Source organism: Perissodus microlepis, chromosome 4 (genome assembly GCF_051167445.1).
Source record: "Perissodus microlepis isolate ML-2025 ecotype Zambia chromosome 4, ASM5116744v1, whole genome shotgun sequence".
Taxonomy (NCBI): domain Eukaryota; kingdom Metazoa; phylum Chordata; class Actinopteri; order Cichliformes; family Cichlidae; genus Perissodus; species Perissodus microlepis.
In genome coordinates, this window is record NC_140464.1 from 16,761,317 (window position 1) to 16,779,085 (window position 17,769).

The 17,769-nt window shown below is 38.1% G+C and overlaps 2 protein-coding genes across 2 annotated transcripts in view; one reads left to right on the plus strand and one right to left on the minus strand.

The window, feature by feature from the left end:
- lmtk2 (lemur tyrosine kinase 2) overlaps positions 1-10,004 on the minus strand; it is a 33,474-nt gene extending 23,470 nt beyond the window's left edge. Inside the window, exons 1-3 of the mRNA XM_084926124.1 lie at positions 9,485-10,004; positions 1,210-1,343; positions 841-994 (exon numbers count right to left, since the gene is read on the minus strand). Coding sequence (XP_084782250.1) covers positions 841-994; positions 1,210-1,343; positions 9,485-9,587 — 391 coding nt within the window. The 5' untranslated portion in view covers positions 9,588-10,004. The remainder of the gene's footprint in view (positions 1-840; positions 995-1,209; positions 1,344-9,484) is intronic.
- Positions 10,005-10,147: 143 nt separating this feature from the next.
- Positions 10,148-13,759, plus strand: pvalb5 (parvalbumin 5). The gene is made up of 6 exons (XM_084926125.1): positions 10,148-10,315; positions 10,953-11,115; positions 11,681-11,757; positions 12,643-12,775; positions 13,112-13,221; positions 13,483-13,759. Exons 3-6 carry the CDS (start codon positions 11,697-11,699, stop codon positions 13,503-13,505), a joined length of 327 nt encoding a protein of 108 aa, XP_084782251.1. The 5' UTR covers positions 10,148-10,315; positions 10,953-11,115; positions 11,681-11,696; the 3' UTR covers positions 13,506-13,759.
- The last annotated feature ends 4,010 nt before the right edge of the window (positions 13,760-17,769 follow it).

The window sequence follows — 17,769 nt, forward strand, 5'->3', positions numbered from 1 at the left end:
TACACCCTTCCATCCCTGTACTGTTCTGAAATTTATGTGAACTGTTGTGACACAGTGATCACATTTGCCAAAGAAATCCCATTTTTGTTTAGTTTTTTTCCACAGAGAGTTCCACAGAGAACGTTTTGGGGTACTAATATTTCTACCCTCAATATTTATTTAATGGTAGGGACCAAACAGTCTACAGGCGGATTTCCACCACCTCTGGTGTTAATAGAACATTTTTTACTACAAAGTGCAAACAAACATATTTTAATGGACAACCGTATTTCATGACATAAGCTAAGCACACAAAAGTAAGGAAATTTGTGTTTGATCATTTCTTTGTTTTAACTACCGTTGGAAGGCCTGTTTATTTCTGCTTAAATGGTGTCAAATTTGTAAGGAAAATGTATTTGTGGGTTGAGCAGCAGAGCTGAGTACTGCTGTTGTGGCTGTGTATCATTCGCCCACAAGCTACTGAGGCCCCCGTTTATTAGACAAATAAATTGTTAAATTGCAAACTGTCTTGTTTCTTCAGACTTCAATCATCCAGTCCAGTAAACTAAACTAAACCAAACCAAACAATCAATAGCAGAACAAACAGTCTGGCACTGGGAGAAAAGATTTTGTAAGCTTCTCATGGGCGCAACCCATAAACTCAACTCTGCTGCTCAACCCACAAATGCATTTTCCTTGTGGCACTATTTAAGGGAAATAACCAGGCTTTCCAACACTATAAGACTTATTGCCTAAAAGCACTGTTACAACAAAGAAATCATGGAAGATACACACATTTCCTTAGTGTTTGTGCCAAGTTTATTTATACAACATGATTCTGTGAATGTGTATGTATCAGACCTGTGATGCGGGCAGGAGGTTGGAGGTGTGGCGGGCCAGGCAGGGGCACAGGAGACACAGCAAGGGTATAGACCTCAGCTGGGGACTGCATAGAAGGGGTGTCCTCTGCTGGCGGAGTGAAGTCGATCTCATCATCAAAGTGATCTTCAAACTCCTACGTCCACACAAACATATGCCATGTATAAATTTGTTGACGGCATGACAACAAAAAAAAAAAACCCAAACAAAAAACACTGACTCTCTTTTAGACTAAATTTACACACAGCCCAATATATTATATATTCACCCACTGTGTTTTCATCAAGTCAAGTCTGCATGAAGGAAATGAAACTCACTTGTGTCTGGCTACCTGCCTGCCAAAACTCTCACCTTGAAGTTGATCTCCCTTTCCTTGCAGCAGGTCACACAGTTCACTAGCACCACCACCAAGGACACAATCACCATCAAAGACACCACCAGGGACAGGTAGATAGAGACAGACAAAGTGTCCCCCGTGCCTTCACCTGAAATGACAAAAACAGAAAGAAAATGTGCTGAATCATTCATATCTATCTCTGGAATTCAAAAATAAATTAGAAGGGAATAAAGAAGAAACATGACAGCTGTGTTAGGTTAGCATAAGTGTGTTTGACAGCAGTACAACACATGAGAAGTGTACCAGTACTTCTAAAACCACCCACAACAAAGGTACCTTAGAGCTTGACAACAAAAATAAACTGCACAGTGCACTACACTACAACCTCTTCATATCATTACTCTCTTTCTCTTGCAACTCCACTGCAGTGAGAAGAAAAACCAATCTGTACCATTGTGCATGGCATACATTAATGAGTGATTCACCACTTCTCCCAAAATGTCGTGGCAATAAGTGTGACTTCTCAGATGACCTCTATCCCTTATCAGGTATTCAGAGAAGCAGTTGTGGGGGTGTCTGCTGGCCAATCACCAGCTGATAGTGCAGCAGTCGTGACAGCGGGTGTAGATCTGCTCAAGTGAGGATGCTGCTGGCCCAGCAGTTCAAGTGTCAGGGCTGACAGCAGCCTCACAACCCACCCACTGTGCTGCTCAGCTGCAGCTCACTCACTATACTAATGCCAAACCACATGAGCCTCAGATTTAGTTAACTAAACGGTACAAGCTGATACTACAGGAGACAAAAGGATGACGGAGGGCACTATATACGGCATGTATGTGCAGGGCTGTGCATTATCAAATTTTAACTGCAATTACAATTTTAGCTTCCACAGATTAATAAAAAAGAAACATCAAGATAAACAGATTATTGAGACTGATTCTGTTTTGCTGTAATGGGATTATTCCACCTTTCAGCAAGTCTAAATTTGTTTAAGTATATTCAAGTGAATTATGAATAAAGAATATGGAAAACTACTTGAATGAAAAGCTATGTTCCTTTAATTTAAAATCTAATAAGCTGTAGTTAACCCGGGCCCTGACTGATCTGGAAATCTGATGAGTTGCATGTCTGATTTCGCAAAGTTGATGTCCTTTTCATGCCAGATGCCCTTCCTTATACAAATCCAGGGTTGGGCCTGGCAATAAAAGTACACTGGTTTCACCGGTCTGTAAGTTGGATTTCCAATGTCTGTGCATATATATGTTTAAAAAAAAAAGACAAAGCTGACCAAAATAACTTTGATATTTGCCCTGGTTTAGCCTTAACAACAGGCTAGAGAAACTGATGGGAACTCAATCGGTGCCTGTGTACAACCGTACCTCAGCACTACAAAAAAGACACACCATGTATTGCTATTTACCATTCATAATTATGTATTAGGTGTTTCTCGCCAACCACCTATCACCTATATTTGTCCAACCAACCAATTCTCATTGCTGTTTGTAAGGTTGGACAAGCTGCTAGACAACATAACGGCACCTACAAAAATGGCACTACTCTTTGTATTTCAAGAACACCTGTATGTTCACTGCATTTCTGCCAAAAGCTCATTCTTTTGTTAGGGTGTGCGTGACTCATACCCGCCTTATTTCCGACATGTCACTGCTCATTTCTAACTGTTCCTTTGAATGGTATGACTACTGGTCATTGCATTTCTTGTCTTACTGCCAATGCCAGTGAACAGTCAGAAGACGTTAAAGTCAATCTCTCTCACTTGCAGCTTGAATCATCTTTTATGGATGACAACTTTCAGTTCACACAGAAAGGACTTGCTGAATCAATTTGTTTCATTATGAGGTAACAAATTCACCAAAGTCTAATGCATTCATTTTTATAACTTACTTATAACACAGCCACCTACATTATACCTCAATGTGGCCCGTGAGAGTTGAGAGCAGTGGGAATTTGTGCAAGACACTTCTTCCTAGCCTCCCGTCAATGTTTATTCAGCGTCCCACTGGTTGCGGCTTGTCAGGTACATTGTGTCTGCTAGAAGGACAGTATACACCTACTGAGTCTCCTTCTGGCTACAAAATTTCTGACAGATGAAATTGGGTGACTAATACATCCAAACTCACATCTAGGTGTCTCAGGCTTTCACACCAACATGTGAGTATGATTGCAACACACATCTGAACCGATTTGGAATAAATGAAAAATCTGACTTTAGCTAGCTTATCTACATATTAAAAAATAATTAGTAGGTACACTGCTTTCAGAACTCTCTCAATTTTCTATAACAGAGATTCAAAAAGGTGCTGGAAACATGCATAATGGATATTTGCAGATTCTGCATATATGGAATGTTGTGACATTAATAATCTGTACCCTAAGTATACGCTACATCACAGGTTACAAAAGGTTCATCTGGCTATATCACCCACCCCTACAGACATTTAAACAGCATAGCACCATAGTGAAAGACTTCGGGTGCTATCTGACTTCGCTACAGGTCAGTTACCACAGTAAAAACAAATGTAAGTCAAATGAGAAATCCAGCACATTTTCAGGTTCAACATTTAACACTGCATTCCGTTTTTAAAATTTGAACTGTAAACATGGGCCCAATTTTGGGAGGAAATTAGGTTGAACAGGTGTCACAGTTCATGTGCATGTTTAGAATGTCAGAGGATTTCACAAACATGAAATTGTGATCTACCCTTGCTCCGTCAGCATGGAAACTGTTGTAATTGTTAGCCGTTTTTGACACATCAATTTTATGCTTAGGCAGTATGACACAAGAAATTGAAAATAAATATAACTGTGAATTAAATTCTGGAATTCTGGTGTTCTTCCTCAATGAAACACCAAGGGTAATTAACAGAATGATGATTTGAACCACTAACACCTATCACACTCATCATTTGAGATTATATTTATTTACCAAGAGAAAGGTTTGTTCCTGTTTCTCTGACTGTATGAGTATTTAGTTTGCACATAACTCTCTTGAAAAAAAAAAATCAGAAAAACAAATGTGGGTGCCATATCATTTCTAGGTTGACAGGTTTGCAGGTAAAACAGTGGCAGGTAACAAATTATTTTATTGAAATAAACTTAAGGCAAGAGCTTGGCACATGAGGCTGTACAGTGGTCTAACTATTTAGTAAGTTCTAATCCGAGACGGGGGAGGGGGGGTATATCCACACAGCATAGGTTGTCAGAGAGTAGAGAAGATGGAGCAGCAATCCCTCCAACTCCCTGAGGAATATTAGATATGATACAGAGTGTCAGCCATGATTGAGATTCATTTAATGTCGGCCACAGAACACCAAGCAGCCACTGACAGAAATAGAAAAGATGGCTTAATCTGTTCTCTTTACTTATGATCATAATGAAAGTCCTTCATGCACTCTGCTTCTTTTCACTAATGTCTGAATGCCTAATGTTTTCCCTGCTGGGCAGAAAATACTGAACTACAACCCCAAAACTGGTGCAGGTAAACTGAATTCTGTGGCCTCTTTCACTGAGAGCTGTGCACAGTTACAATTTGAATCCCCAGTGACAGATATCACGAAGATCTTTGTAAGTCAATGATAGTTGATGATATATTACGATGCAAATAAATTAGCAACAACAGCAAGGCCACCATTATGAAGTGCTGTTTCTAAAGGATTACTTCCACAAACCTCTGTGCTTAAGACTGCAACAGAGAAACTGTATCCAGTAAAATATTGATGAGAGGAGAAATTAAAGATTAAATAGCTCTGTAGTGTATTGGACCAGTGAATGTAGCTATAAATGGCATGTGTACTCACAGCTGTTAAATGTAAGGGTTCTTTACCTTGCAATTATCATCACCATCAACAGAACAATGAAGAGGGATTGTTAAGTCTTGAATGTCCAACCAGACTGAAACTTTTTAACAATCAAAAACGTTAAGTGAATAAAACAAGAATTAAATATAATATTTCCTTATAAACACATGCAACTCAAACCTGTAAGCAAAACTCTATAGGTAATGCCAGAGATAAATGATTCATATTATATAAAACTATAAGCCTTTAAGTCCGTTTATGCAATAGCAATGTCAAGATTGATATTCTTATGTGAAAAGCAAATGATCCATTAACAAGGCAAGTAAAGGCAAAAACCTGACCCAGACAATTCTGGCTGAGGACTCCCTGCCAAAAAGGCATGGTTTTAAAAAGGTGAACAGATGCACATCACTGCATGGTTTAGGCCAACATCCCTAAAAATTATATGAATCCACCAAATGCATTTTTGTGCTGTTACTGTGTCAGCCTTCAAACCAGTCATCCGTACTGCCCCCCAGATGAGAATCTTGTACTGAGACAGAGTGTTTTCTTACTGGGGTTTTCCACAATGCCAAAGCAAATATGTTTCAGAGGGAAATCAAAGTAGCTTTGCCCTATATTTACTTTTCTCAAACCACACAGCAAGCCATTACTATACTAATCTGGATCTAAAAATAAGGCAATCCAATTCTTAAGGGTTTTAGAATATTCTCTAGACCAGCAATGACCTCTAACAACTTTAAAGCAAAACCAAGCTAATGATAAGCTTGGACTTAACAGCCCTGTTTCAGTCGGCACTAAATTATGTCACATCTGGCTATTTTTCAGCCAATGCCTCTTTCTATTTAAATTACAGCAATTAAAATGAGTAGTGGGATAAATCATTGGAACAAATGGCTTTAATAACTCCAAAGCTCACAACAATCCTGTGAAAAACATTCAGCTGTAATTGCGGGCAGCTTTTTGACACAAATACCCACTGCCTGGTTCAGCAAAACAACAGGGTTCCAGGCAGTGCAGGGCTCCCAGAGAGGCTACAGCAGCAGCCAGATACAAAAAAACAGGAGCTGGATCACGGCAGCGCTACATGGGATCAGTTCTCCTCCATTAGGCTTTATTTGAGTCATAGGTTCATATTATGACTTGGCAGGCCCCACCAAATGACTCAACTGGTTTTTGGGACCAATACAGCAGGGAGCTGCCACCTCCTATTTCAGTTAAACTGCATATTTCAGCAGGCATTCAGGGAGAGGAGGAGTTGACCCATTTTTTTTTACAAATTTCACCCACCGACCGGTGTGCACAACAGTGGATGTCTACTTTTAGTTACACACAAAATGGCAAATGGCACTGTGGCTAAAAGCTTTGGGTTAGTTTAAGGTTCTTCAGTCTGAGAATATCATGAATCAAATGAAAAAACAGAGGCACCTAAAATAGGCTAATACTTATCTCTGTCTGGTTAGGGACAAAACTAAATTTGATTTCCACCATTTAGAAAATAAACAACTGCTAAAGATTAAACTCGCTTATTACAAGCATCTCCAACAGCCTGTAGTGGTAGTCACTGAGCAGAGTAGTGAAAGGTTAATGACTTATAGACTAACCAAACAAATATCACCTGGCTATGCCCTACAATTTAAACATTGACATTTTGGTTAAAGCTTAACAACCTATTTTTACCCCTGTTTGTCATGTGTAAACAGAATGTCCCTTGCAGATTGGCAAGCCCAAGTCATATTCATAAGAATAATCTCATTAACAATCAGAAACTTAAAGTCAAAACTTTGAACAATCAAATAATCAAGAATTATTATATCATGTGTACACACAGGTATAAGTAGACTAGGAAAATGGACCAAAGGACAGGTTGCTGTGTAATAAAATAATAAAAATATGGACTATATTTCATCTTACACTGTACTTTCCTGTGCTCTTCGTTATGATTAAGCAAACAACGCTGTTGCTAATCATTAACTTGTAGTGATAAGACTGGAATCTGTTATAGTTACACATTACCAGTGAGTGTTGGTAATGTGCTAGGAGACATGTTATACCAATACGAGCCAAGGAAACTCTGGATTCTGCAAAACATAGAAACTACTGTCTTGTCACCAAGTAGCTTTGTGGCAAAAGTATTACAGTTTCTGCTGATTTCCTTTTTTTTTTTGGGGTGGGGGGGTGCATTTGTCACATTAACATGTGTCAGATCAAATTTTAATTTTAGACAAAGATGACCTTAGCTAATTCAAAATACAGTTTTTAAATTGTGATTTTTTTTTTTTGTTATTAAGGCAATAAAGCTATCCAGGTTTACTTGGCCCTATGTGAAAAAACAAAACAAAACATATATCTGTGACATTTTTTTCTTCAGACAGCAAAGTTCAATTTCATTAGCCACACCCAGGCCTGATTACTGCCAGACCTGTTGAATGAAATCACTTAAACAAAACCTGTCTGACAACATGAAGTAGGTTAAAAGATCTCAAAATGTAACACATCAAGCAAAGATCTAAAGAACCTCAACAACAGATGAGACACAAAGTCACTGACATTTATCAGGAAGGGTTAGAAAGCCATTTCTAATGTTTTGGACTCCAGTGAACTATGGTGAGAGCCATTATCCACAAATGGAAAACTTGGAATGGTGGTGAACCTTTTGATGAGTGTCCAGCCTACCAAAATTAGTGCAAGAGCGCATCAACGACTCATCCAGTAGGTTACAAAAAAACCTAGAACAACATCTAAAAAAAGTGCAGGCTTCACTTGGCTCAGCTAAGGTTCGAGTTCATGATTCAACAATAAGAAAGAATGGGCACAAATGGCATCCATGAGTTCTGAGGTGAAAACCATTGCTGACCAAAAATAAAACAAAAGATTATTTCACATTTGCCAAAAAGAAGGTGACGTTTTTGAAAATTTTGCATCCTGTAACATCTGGTGTAAATCAAACACAGCATTTCATAAAAAGAACATTATACTAAGACTCAAACATGGTGGTTGTAGTGTGATGGTCTAGGGCTGGTTTGCTGTTTCAGGGCAGCTTGCTGTGATTGATGCAAGCATGAATTCTGCTCTCTAACAGAAAAATCCTAAAGAAGAATGTTTGGCCTACAATATGTGCCCTGAAGCTCAAGCACACTTTAGATGGGACAAAGACCTCAAACACATCAGCAAGTCCACCTTGGAATAGTTCAAGAAAAAAAAGGAGGTGGTGATGGTTTTGGAGTAACCTATTTAAAGTCCAGATTTAAAACTGATTGAGAGCCATTTGCATGACCTTAAACAGGCTGTTCATGCTCAAAGACCCTCCAACGTAGCTGAATTAAAACAATTCAGCAAAGAGTGGGCCAAATTTCCACAACAATGCTAAACACTCATTGCCAGTTATTTAATTTTCAGCTGCCAAAAGTGACACAGCCTTTTTCACATAGCTCCTTGTAGGTTAGGTAAACTTTTCCCTTAATAAATGAAAAACCAAATGTAACAATTGCAAAATAATTTCTATTTATTTCAGTTATTTTATTTGGTGACCTGAAACATTTAAGTGTGAAAAATATGCAAAAAGAAAAAACAAATCAGGAAGGGGGCAAATATTTTTTTCATAGCACTGTAACATTTAATGACTGCTCAAAGTATTATGGAATCTTGAATATTCCATCTCAACTGATTATTTAAGAAGATGATTGTTTCACATTTCTATTTCTTTGGTGATTTGTGACTGTGCAAATATGAAATAGTCACATTAGTAACCTAATAACACAGTTTTCTTCCGTTTTTACAGCTGTGTCCTGAACAGGAGACTCTCTTAATTACTACATTAAGTGTTTTTAATTAGATAGCAACTGTTTTCTTCAAAGAACACATACAATTCATGAGGCCCCAACCATAACAGGACCCTTTATTTGGGTGAAATATTACACTGTAGTCATCGAAGCAGGTTAATCAAGGTTCACTTTAGAACCAGAAACATTATTTCCATGCGGGTAGGCCACCATCCACCTTGTTGTGCCTTAAACTTGTTTACATCAACACCTAGACCAATCCCAGTAAAAGGTTAACATCTATGTACCTGGAAGCAACAACACACACATCACTGGTTTCTGCTGTTAAATATTAATCAGAAATAAACCTGCAGCAATAAATTAGTGTTTTTCCGAGAATAGTTAAAGGAAACGTCTGTGTTGATTACTGTGCTATTTGGCCGAGTCGTGACAATGACCTGCAGTTATTCATCATTATTAAACAAACTACGGAAAGACCAGAACCGATATTCTGATAACTCTGTGATCAACCAAACAAACAAGTATGACAACCCGTCCATTGAAAACACTCCTGTCTGGATAACCGGAAATACAGTTCAAGCTGGTGTGTTGTTAGCTTTTAGCTTCGTATTAGCACCAGCTACCAATTTCAGCAAAACATCCTCTCATGTGGACAAACACAACACACTTTACCTGTGAATCAGTTGCCTTACCTGATTTCTGACCATACTGAAGAGGGGCGCCTTCAGACAGTCCCAAAGCCGATAGAAAAATCCCAAAGCTCAGCAACAAAACATATACACGGCGGTTCTCCATCCTTATAGCTTAGCTAACAAAATGTTAGCTACGTGAAATCAAATAAATGGCTGATTTAAAAAAGGCTTAAGTGTTTTAAACATTGAATAGCAGCTTCGCGTCAGTCTAGGCTACATAAACGAGCACATTTTGTGTCTGTTTTTGCGTCTGGCTATTCGCCAGCTAACTAGCTTTAGCTATCGATGCTAAGAGTTTCAGCTGACGACAGCAAACGCCGCTACCACACGCAGTGGTCGGGTATCCATGGAGACAGAGGGGGCGGTCACCTTTCGCGGCCTCTCATATTTAGTGTCTGTACTTTAGTGTTACCTAAATGAACACAACAACGAGAATTTCAATCGTTATAGCCCCTGACTATCATGAAGAACCTCTCCTCCAAAGCGCCATGTTCCTGTACACCGTGACGTCACTGAAAGTGGGCCGTGAAACTTCAAGGAATTGACAGCAGCCTAAACCAATTACAAGGGACAATTCCGTCGCGTTGAACTCCCACAGCCAATCGGGTTCGAGCTTTATTCTCAGTCAGTTAAATCCAGTGATTTGTATCAAAGCTGAAGAAAGCTTTCTGCATTCAGTCAGTCGCCAACCATGTGAGGCACGTAAAAGTGGTTATGAAAGAAGACCTCTCTATATAAAATGTTTATATCCGTGTTTACGGCAAGCTATAAACTACAAAAATGTATGAATGTATTTGACGAGTGATGCTACCTTTAGGACCTTTATTATGGGTATGTGTGGTTTTATTCGTTGTTTTTGTTTTATTGTGAGTATGAATTTCATATAAATATGGCTCGTTGTTAGATTTTCATGGAAAACCAAACATAGAAATAGCCTAAAAAAATCTGTCCCCAAAGCCACCATCAAGACTAAATGCATGTAGATATTGCTGTAAACCTGTAATTCCTATGTAATCCATAGGATGGGTTATATATGTTATTTTACGTATTACTTGGAATACTGGTATGAAATTATTTGTAATACAATCTCGCCTGTATTTTAATTCATTTTTTTAATTCAGCATGTTGTGCTCAAGAACGCATAAAAATCACATGCTCTGCTAAGACTGACTTCATTGCATGTTTTAAAACTTGCCACATAGGTGTAATAAAATCAAGGACAACTACCATTTTCACTTGAGTGTACCTGATTGTATAATCCTTATTAATTTCCCTACAAATGTACTACAATACTACAGCACTAACATAGCAGCTGTGGTAGTAAAATAGATAAATTGCAGAAAAATGCATGTTTATGATGATCAGATGTGTTGGGATGTGAATATGTTCTTACTGTGTTTTGGTCATGGATGCAAGTTCACAAAACAGTATGAATGGGAAAATTATCTGCTCTGATTAACTGATGAAGGGGGAGGAGGCAGTCGGTGGCGTGAAGGAAATCTCCCTTGGTTTGAGGACAGATACGTCAGGTTGCTTCTTGCACTCAGGATCACGAAGCTGTAAGAGAGTGTTGGTGGCTTACAAGCACAAAGCAAGAGCAACGGAGATCTCCAAACCTCACCCGAAGCACGGTGAGTACCACTTTTTCTGAAAATTCAAGTGCAGTTTTTCTGCAAATTCTTTGTGCGCTGATAGCTGTGTGTCACTGTTTTGTGAATCTTTAGTCCTCTAGCTTTAAGAGAGGGGGGATATAAATGTTTAAATGTAGGAAGACAAAAAAATAAAATGTTAGGACCTATTTGTGATTACCTTTTCAGTTACCTGCAACTTCCTTTGTGGAAAAATGAATGTGTTTAACATTAGAAAACCATAATCCAATTCACATACGATGCTAAAATGATACCACACAATGAACATTTTTCCTACTGTGGAGCCTATGTTGTTTATAGCTATAATAATTTTACTTTATTGTTAAAATGGTACAGCCCTGCCCTGCTGATAAAAGGTCCCACTCAGCTCTCTTTTTGACTGTGCTGATCAGAAAAATGCCCACGTAGGTGATGATAATGCTTAACCTATCCACAAGTCCTGCTTTTCTTTGACAGTTGCAGCTATCTGGCAGCAGAAAACGCCCTCAGCAGTTCAATTTAGTGTCACTTTGCATTTCTTCCATGCATGTGTATGTGTATCCCTCAGGCAGCCACAGAGGACCATGGCATTTGCAGGGATGTTGAGCAACGAGGACATACAGGCTGCAGTCCAGGCTTGTCAAGGTGAGTCAGACAGCGCACACTAAAACTTGCATCCAAGAAAAATACACACTTTGCAAGCATCTAATTGTGAACATAAGAACACGTACTTTACAGCAAGGGAATATAGGTCCATTCACATATACACAGCACACACAGAGGTGCTTATTAAACCCACTCCCACAGGGGATACCTGTATCATGTGATTTTCACAGTGGGGACAGGGTACCTGCAGGTAACCAGGCAGCCATGTGGCAGGAGAGTAGTTTCCAAAGTGGTTGTGTTGAGCATTCACACATAGAACACCAAATCACACAAGCTGTAAAGTCCTCACATCCAAAATCACTTAAATATTTATCTCTAGAAATTATGTCCGCATGACGAGGCAGACAAAGCTCGACTGATCTGATGAAAATCAAATGTCACTGCTTTCATACCCTTAATTCAACAAAACCCGCCTGTTAGTAATGTTTTAGGCAAAATAGCATTTAGAAGATTTTTGTTTTATTAATCAGAAGTTTTAAACTCGACTGCAGTGTGTGCAAGTCTTTTTCAGAAAAGTCCTTTGAAATTATTTGAAGGTAGCTTGTACCAGAAGAATTCCACTATGGGCCATATTCATTGTGCTTTGCCTGCTTTAATGGCATAATGACATAGCCTGTAATGGTATAAGACGGTGATGTGCCACAGGGTGTATATTGGTAAATGTCATTGGTTGAAGAATGAAAGTCATCTGAGCGAATGAGTTAATGCGACATGTCTATTCAGTCTCCCATCGTTCTTTCTTTCTTTCTTGTCATTGTGTGATTGACCTCTTATTCCCATGTGTCTGTTTCTCTTCCTCTCTTCCTCTCTCAACTCTGTGTGTGTGGTGTGTGTGTCTGTGTGTGTGTACGTGGTCCAACATAGCTCCAGGCACATTCAACTTCAAGTCATTCTTTGAACAAGTTGGACTGACTGGCTTATCTGAAGCAGACAGGAGAAAAGTGTTTACAGTCCTGGACCAAGACAAGAGTGGATACATCGAAGAGGAGGAGCTCAAGTAAGGATGGAGTGCATGTGTGTGTAGGTGTGTGTGTGGCTGAAAGACTTGAGCAGGAGCACATGGTGGTACAGATGGAGTGTGTGTGTTTGTTTGTGCATGTGTGTTACATCTGCAGTTTGTCGTAACTGTCCCTCGTGATGGGCCTCAGGCAGAGGTCACTGTATGAATGGAGCAGCCTTTCCGCTTTGCATGAATTGACTGATACATGAATTGAGTGAGTGAGGAGGACTGGGACAACTGAAAAAGGCTTAGAGGTGAAGAAAAGGCATCAGCAGAGATACAGTCTGAACTTACTGCTTCTATGTTTTTTTTATTTTTATGTCTACCCTTCAGACTATTTCTTCAGAATTTCTCTCCGGGGGCCAGAGAGCTGACTGTGGCTGAAACCAAAGCTCTGATGGCGTTTGGGGATAAAGACGGTGATGGCAAGATTGGAATAGAAGGTGAGTGTTTGTAAAACATCTAGAAGAGCTGTTAGCAGATGTGAAATCAGAGCAATTTGTGCTGAGGAGCTGTCCACCACTTAGTGCTGAAATTCTAGTCTTAAAAAAAAAACTGATGCAAATAAACTTCTGCTCTCCAACAAGTTAAAAAAAAAAAAGAAAACAAAAGATTTCTTGTTTGTTGAGTCATCTTGCTTAACTGCAATGCTGCATGACAACCACAATTAAACTTTTGGCTGTCTCTGTTTTTTCCCCACACAGAGTTCTGTGATCTCCTGAAGTAAAGAGAAATTACATACACATACGACCGAGGCTGTCTACCCTTGATCTGAATAATGGATTTGCAATGGAGATCTTGACTTTCTGGATTGTTTCATGCAAAGACCAAAAACCTCACAAAATCTGTACCTGCCTGCTGCTCTCCCTGTTCATGTGATGCAACGTGTATAAGATGTTTAGTAGACAAATGACCAAAGTTGGATGTTAAACATGTTTGTGTTTAATCAATCAGGTACCTTGAATCAATAAATGTAGACAATTAAAGAAGTAAACTTACTCTTTGCTTGTCTTTTTTTTATATATACATATAAACTTATATAGATGCAAATAGATGCATTAAGCATTACATACTATTCATTCATATTCAATGACTTCACATAGCTCAGGTCAGGTTTAGAACTGAGTCAAAATTGCTTCATAATAAGTATCTACAACAATCTATTTAGAATGTATAAATTGCATTCTGCTCTTATGTTAATACTTTAATAAATAATACTAAATTGGTAATATTTCAGAGGTCAGGGAGAGGAAGAAGAAAAAAACCCATCTATTTTCACAAAATATCATGTTGTGTTTTACCTCAGTCAAGAAGATGTAGCACTGCTTTATTATGTTTTATGTTTTATTAAAAGTCAAAATGGCAAAGATATTGGAACTCTTGGGATTTATAATATTATATATATATATATATATATATATATATATATATATATATATATATATATATATATATATATATATATATATATATATATGTATATATATATATATATATATATAGATATATATATATATATATATATATATATATATATATATAGATAGATAGATAGATAGATAGATAGATAGATAGATAGATAGATATAAACTATGTATAGCCATTACAACCCTTAAACCTCCTAATTTCTTACAATTACCATTTATCAACATTAGTTCAATATTAATTATGACTTAGAGCACAAAACTTGCTTATTGCAAACTAGCCTGTGCATTTAAAGCAGTGGAAGGAAATGTTGTGTGTGGAGGATTTGCTCTTTATGACTTTATAATCTTATGACTCTCCAACCCTCTTCTGATCTCTGTTTTAATCTCAGTTTGCTGCATTCTAATGTGATTACGAGAATAATGAAAATAATGAAAAATTATTTTCATTATTTTCTTAGATTCTGGATACTTGAAGGACAATCAACAAGGGACAGTTACACAATGTATTTGGATTTATATAGCACTTTTCTGGCCTTACTGACTGCTCAAAGTAATTTGGACTGTAGGAGACAGCCCCTCCCAATTGCAATGGAGTTGGTCAAACATGCAAACTTTGCAGACAGGATTTCAACCAGGAACCTTCATGCTGTAAGCTGATAGTACTAACACTCAGAAACCCCACTCCTCTAGTTTACATCCTGTATCTGTGACCGAGCACCATCTCTCATCCTTTTGTGTACCTTATACACATTTATACTGTCTAGAGCTTCCCCATGTTCCATGAACAACATACAATTTTTAACATTTTTATTTTTATATATTTTGGATCACTTTGAGAAAAGTAACCAAATTTCAGGTTAAAAATGAAACGAAATATATGAAATTTAGGGTTCTTATTCTGCTGTCTCCCTCATCACAAAGGGTCGCTCTGCATTTTTGAGTTTGCAGTTTGATGCCGGATGCCCTGACACAATCCCAAAGAGGTTTATGTGTCTCTGGTCGGAATCAAACCAGCTACCTGCTGCTAGAGAGGGTGAATTTGTCACCGTTATATTATTTGATCCAAACAGTATGCAAGGGCTAAGTGTTTTGCAAGGGGGGAACTAGTTGAGAAAAATAAAAGGCAAAACTTTTGAAACCACCATAGGTTGAAAATTAATCATTCTAAGTTATTTTGTGAACTTGGAAAACTAACTAAGATCAACTAAAAATATGAAACTATCTAGAACTAACACTGAAACTAATAAAAAAAACTAAACAAAAACAAAAAAATCTTCAATTAAAAAACAACTCAAAGGGGAAACAAATCTGGGCAGTAAGTTAGACTAAACAGAACTAAAAATAAAAAAAATATTTAAAAATAACAATTCTACTACTGATCTACTTTACCATGCAACAATCTCTAGACTTTACAGAGCATGGACCTAAAAAATATCCTGTGAGCAGCGCTTCTCTGGGTAAAAATGCTTTATTGATGTCAGACTTCAGAGGAAAATGACCAAACTGCTTTAAGTTGATAGCAAGGCAACAGAAAAACCTGCAGCCAAGTATGCAGAAGAGCATCTCTGAACATTAACCTTGAAGCAGATGAAGCAGAAGACCACAGAGGTGCCGCTCCTGTCACCTAAAACAGGAAACTGAGGCTACGACTCACACAGGCTTACCAAAACTGGACAACAGAAGATTAGAAAAAGGTTGCCTAGTCTGATGAGTTGTGTCGTAACATTTAGATGGTATACTGTCAGAATTTGGCATAAGCCACGAAAACATGAATCCATCCTTCCTTGTAGCAGTGGTTGTGCTGATGGTGGTGGTGTAAATCTGTGGGGGATATTTTCTGAGGATCAGTTGAAACACCACAGCCTGCTTGCCAGTACTGTTGCTGTCATCTGAAACTGGCTCCTTTAACATGACAATGATTTCACTCTACTCAAATGGTCACCGCATCCCCATTGGGATTTAGAGAAAATCCAAAAAGGTGAATGAAGAGAATTGCATCATGGATGTGAAACAGACAAATCTGCAGCAACTGTGCAATGCTATCATATCAATATGGACCGATATCTCTGCAGTCCAACCCAGTATTAGCAAGGTGTGCCTAATAGTGTGTATAATGCAGGTTCTGAGAGAGCCACTGTTTTACTTTATTAAACTGATATCCAGTATTTCCATTAAACATGAAATATTTATGATAAAGTTGCTTCTTCCAATGCTTTTACTTAAAACTGCTTGCCTAAAACTGGGATCTAACCAAAGACCACTACCATGGTTCTGACATTTAAGAATATCCTCATTTTGAGTCACTGCTGTAGACTCACTAGCACGAGTTCAGTTTGACCAGACAGAAAGAAAAGAAAAGAAAAGAAAAGAAAAGAAAAGAAAAGAAAAGAAAAGAAAAGAAAAGAAAAGAAAAGAAAAGAAAAGAAAAGAAAAGAAAGACTGACTACACAGAACTACCAGACTGAGATCAGCAGTCTTTGGTTTAAGCTTTATAAGGATGTTATCCACAGACACATGCTGGTGTAACTACTGAGGATAGCAGGGAAAACTGTCATGCTTGCATGTAAAAAAATAGGCCTCAAAGTCTCAACCCTGATAAGGTGGTGGTTTAGTTTGAAACTCAACACTTCATGAAGAGTTCAGATGAACCTTGTGTATACTGTGCTGTAGCTTATACTTTAGGTATAGCTAGTTAATGTTACAGGACAGCATATAGGCAGAAGCTGCACATGTCTATCATCTGAGACCATCTTGCCTGGTGTTGCAACTCCAGAGGCAAGAATAGAAAGCCTGACACCAATAAATAAGAAACTCTTAATAATATAAGGAAAAAAGATTGCATTTATGTAAAATAACCTGGAATTTGTGTAAATCTAGTTATAAGTCGCCCAAGAGCCACAGCCACTCTACAACCATGAGTATTAAATATTGCTGGAAATATAACATTTTATAACATAAAACAGCTCTGTTAATAGACTGTATGGAATCACTGTGGGTTTATATAGCATGTGATTGGAGTATATGATGCCAGAGAAAACATGGTAGAAATAAACACTATCAGCCAATCAGAAGTCTAAAAGGCATAGGAGAAAATGGCTCTGTGATCATATTGACATGGAAATCAAAAATAAAGGTGTTTTAAAAGGCAGTCCTTTCCAGTGGTCTTCTCTTCATAGTGAAGGCTTATAGTGAAGTTAATGAAAGTTATCCTGTTTAAAGTAGGAAGTTGAATTGGCTGGTGTTCCTTAACATGGTTCTCACAAATCAAAATAGGGGTTATAATTATGACCTGCACCCTCACATGTATCAGTTCCTTTAATTTATGCTCGTAGAGGAAACGTTCTGACTCAAAATCAGCATGCTGGCAATAGATCATATAGATGCAACATGGCCAGTGAAGTCGGGTAGCAGCGGGCCTGCTCGAGTTACACATGTCTAGCTATAGGCATCACTCACACATGGTAACATCCTCATTTGTTCACCTAAAAATAGGTCTGGACTACTAGACACATTTTTTCGAAACCCATGGATCTTGGTACCTGATACTGAGACTCAAAGGTCTGT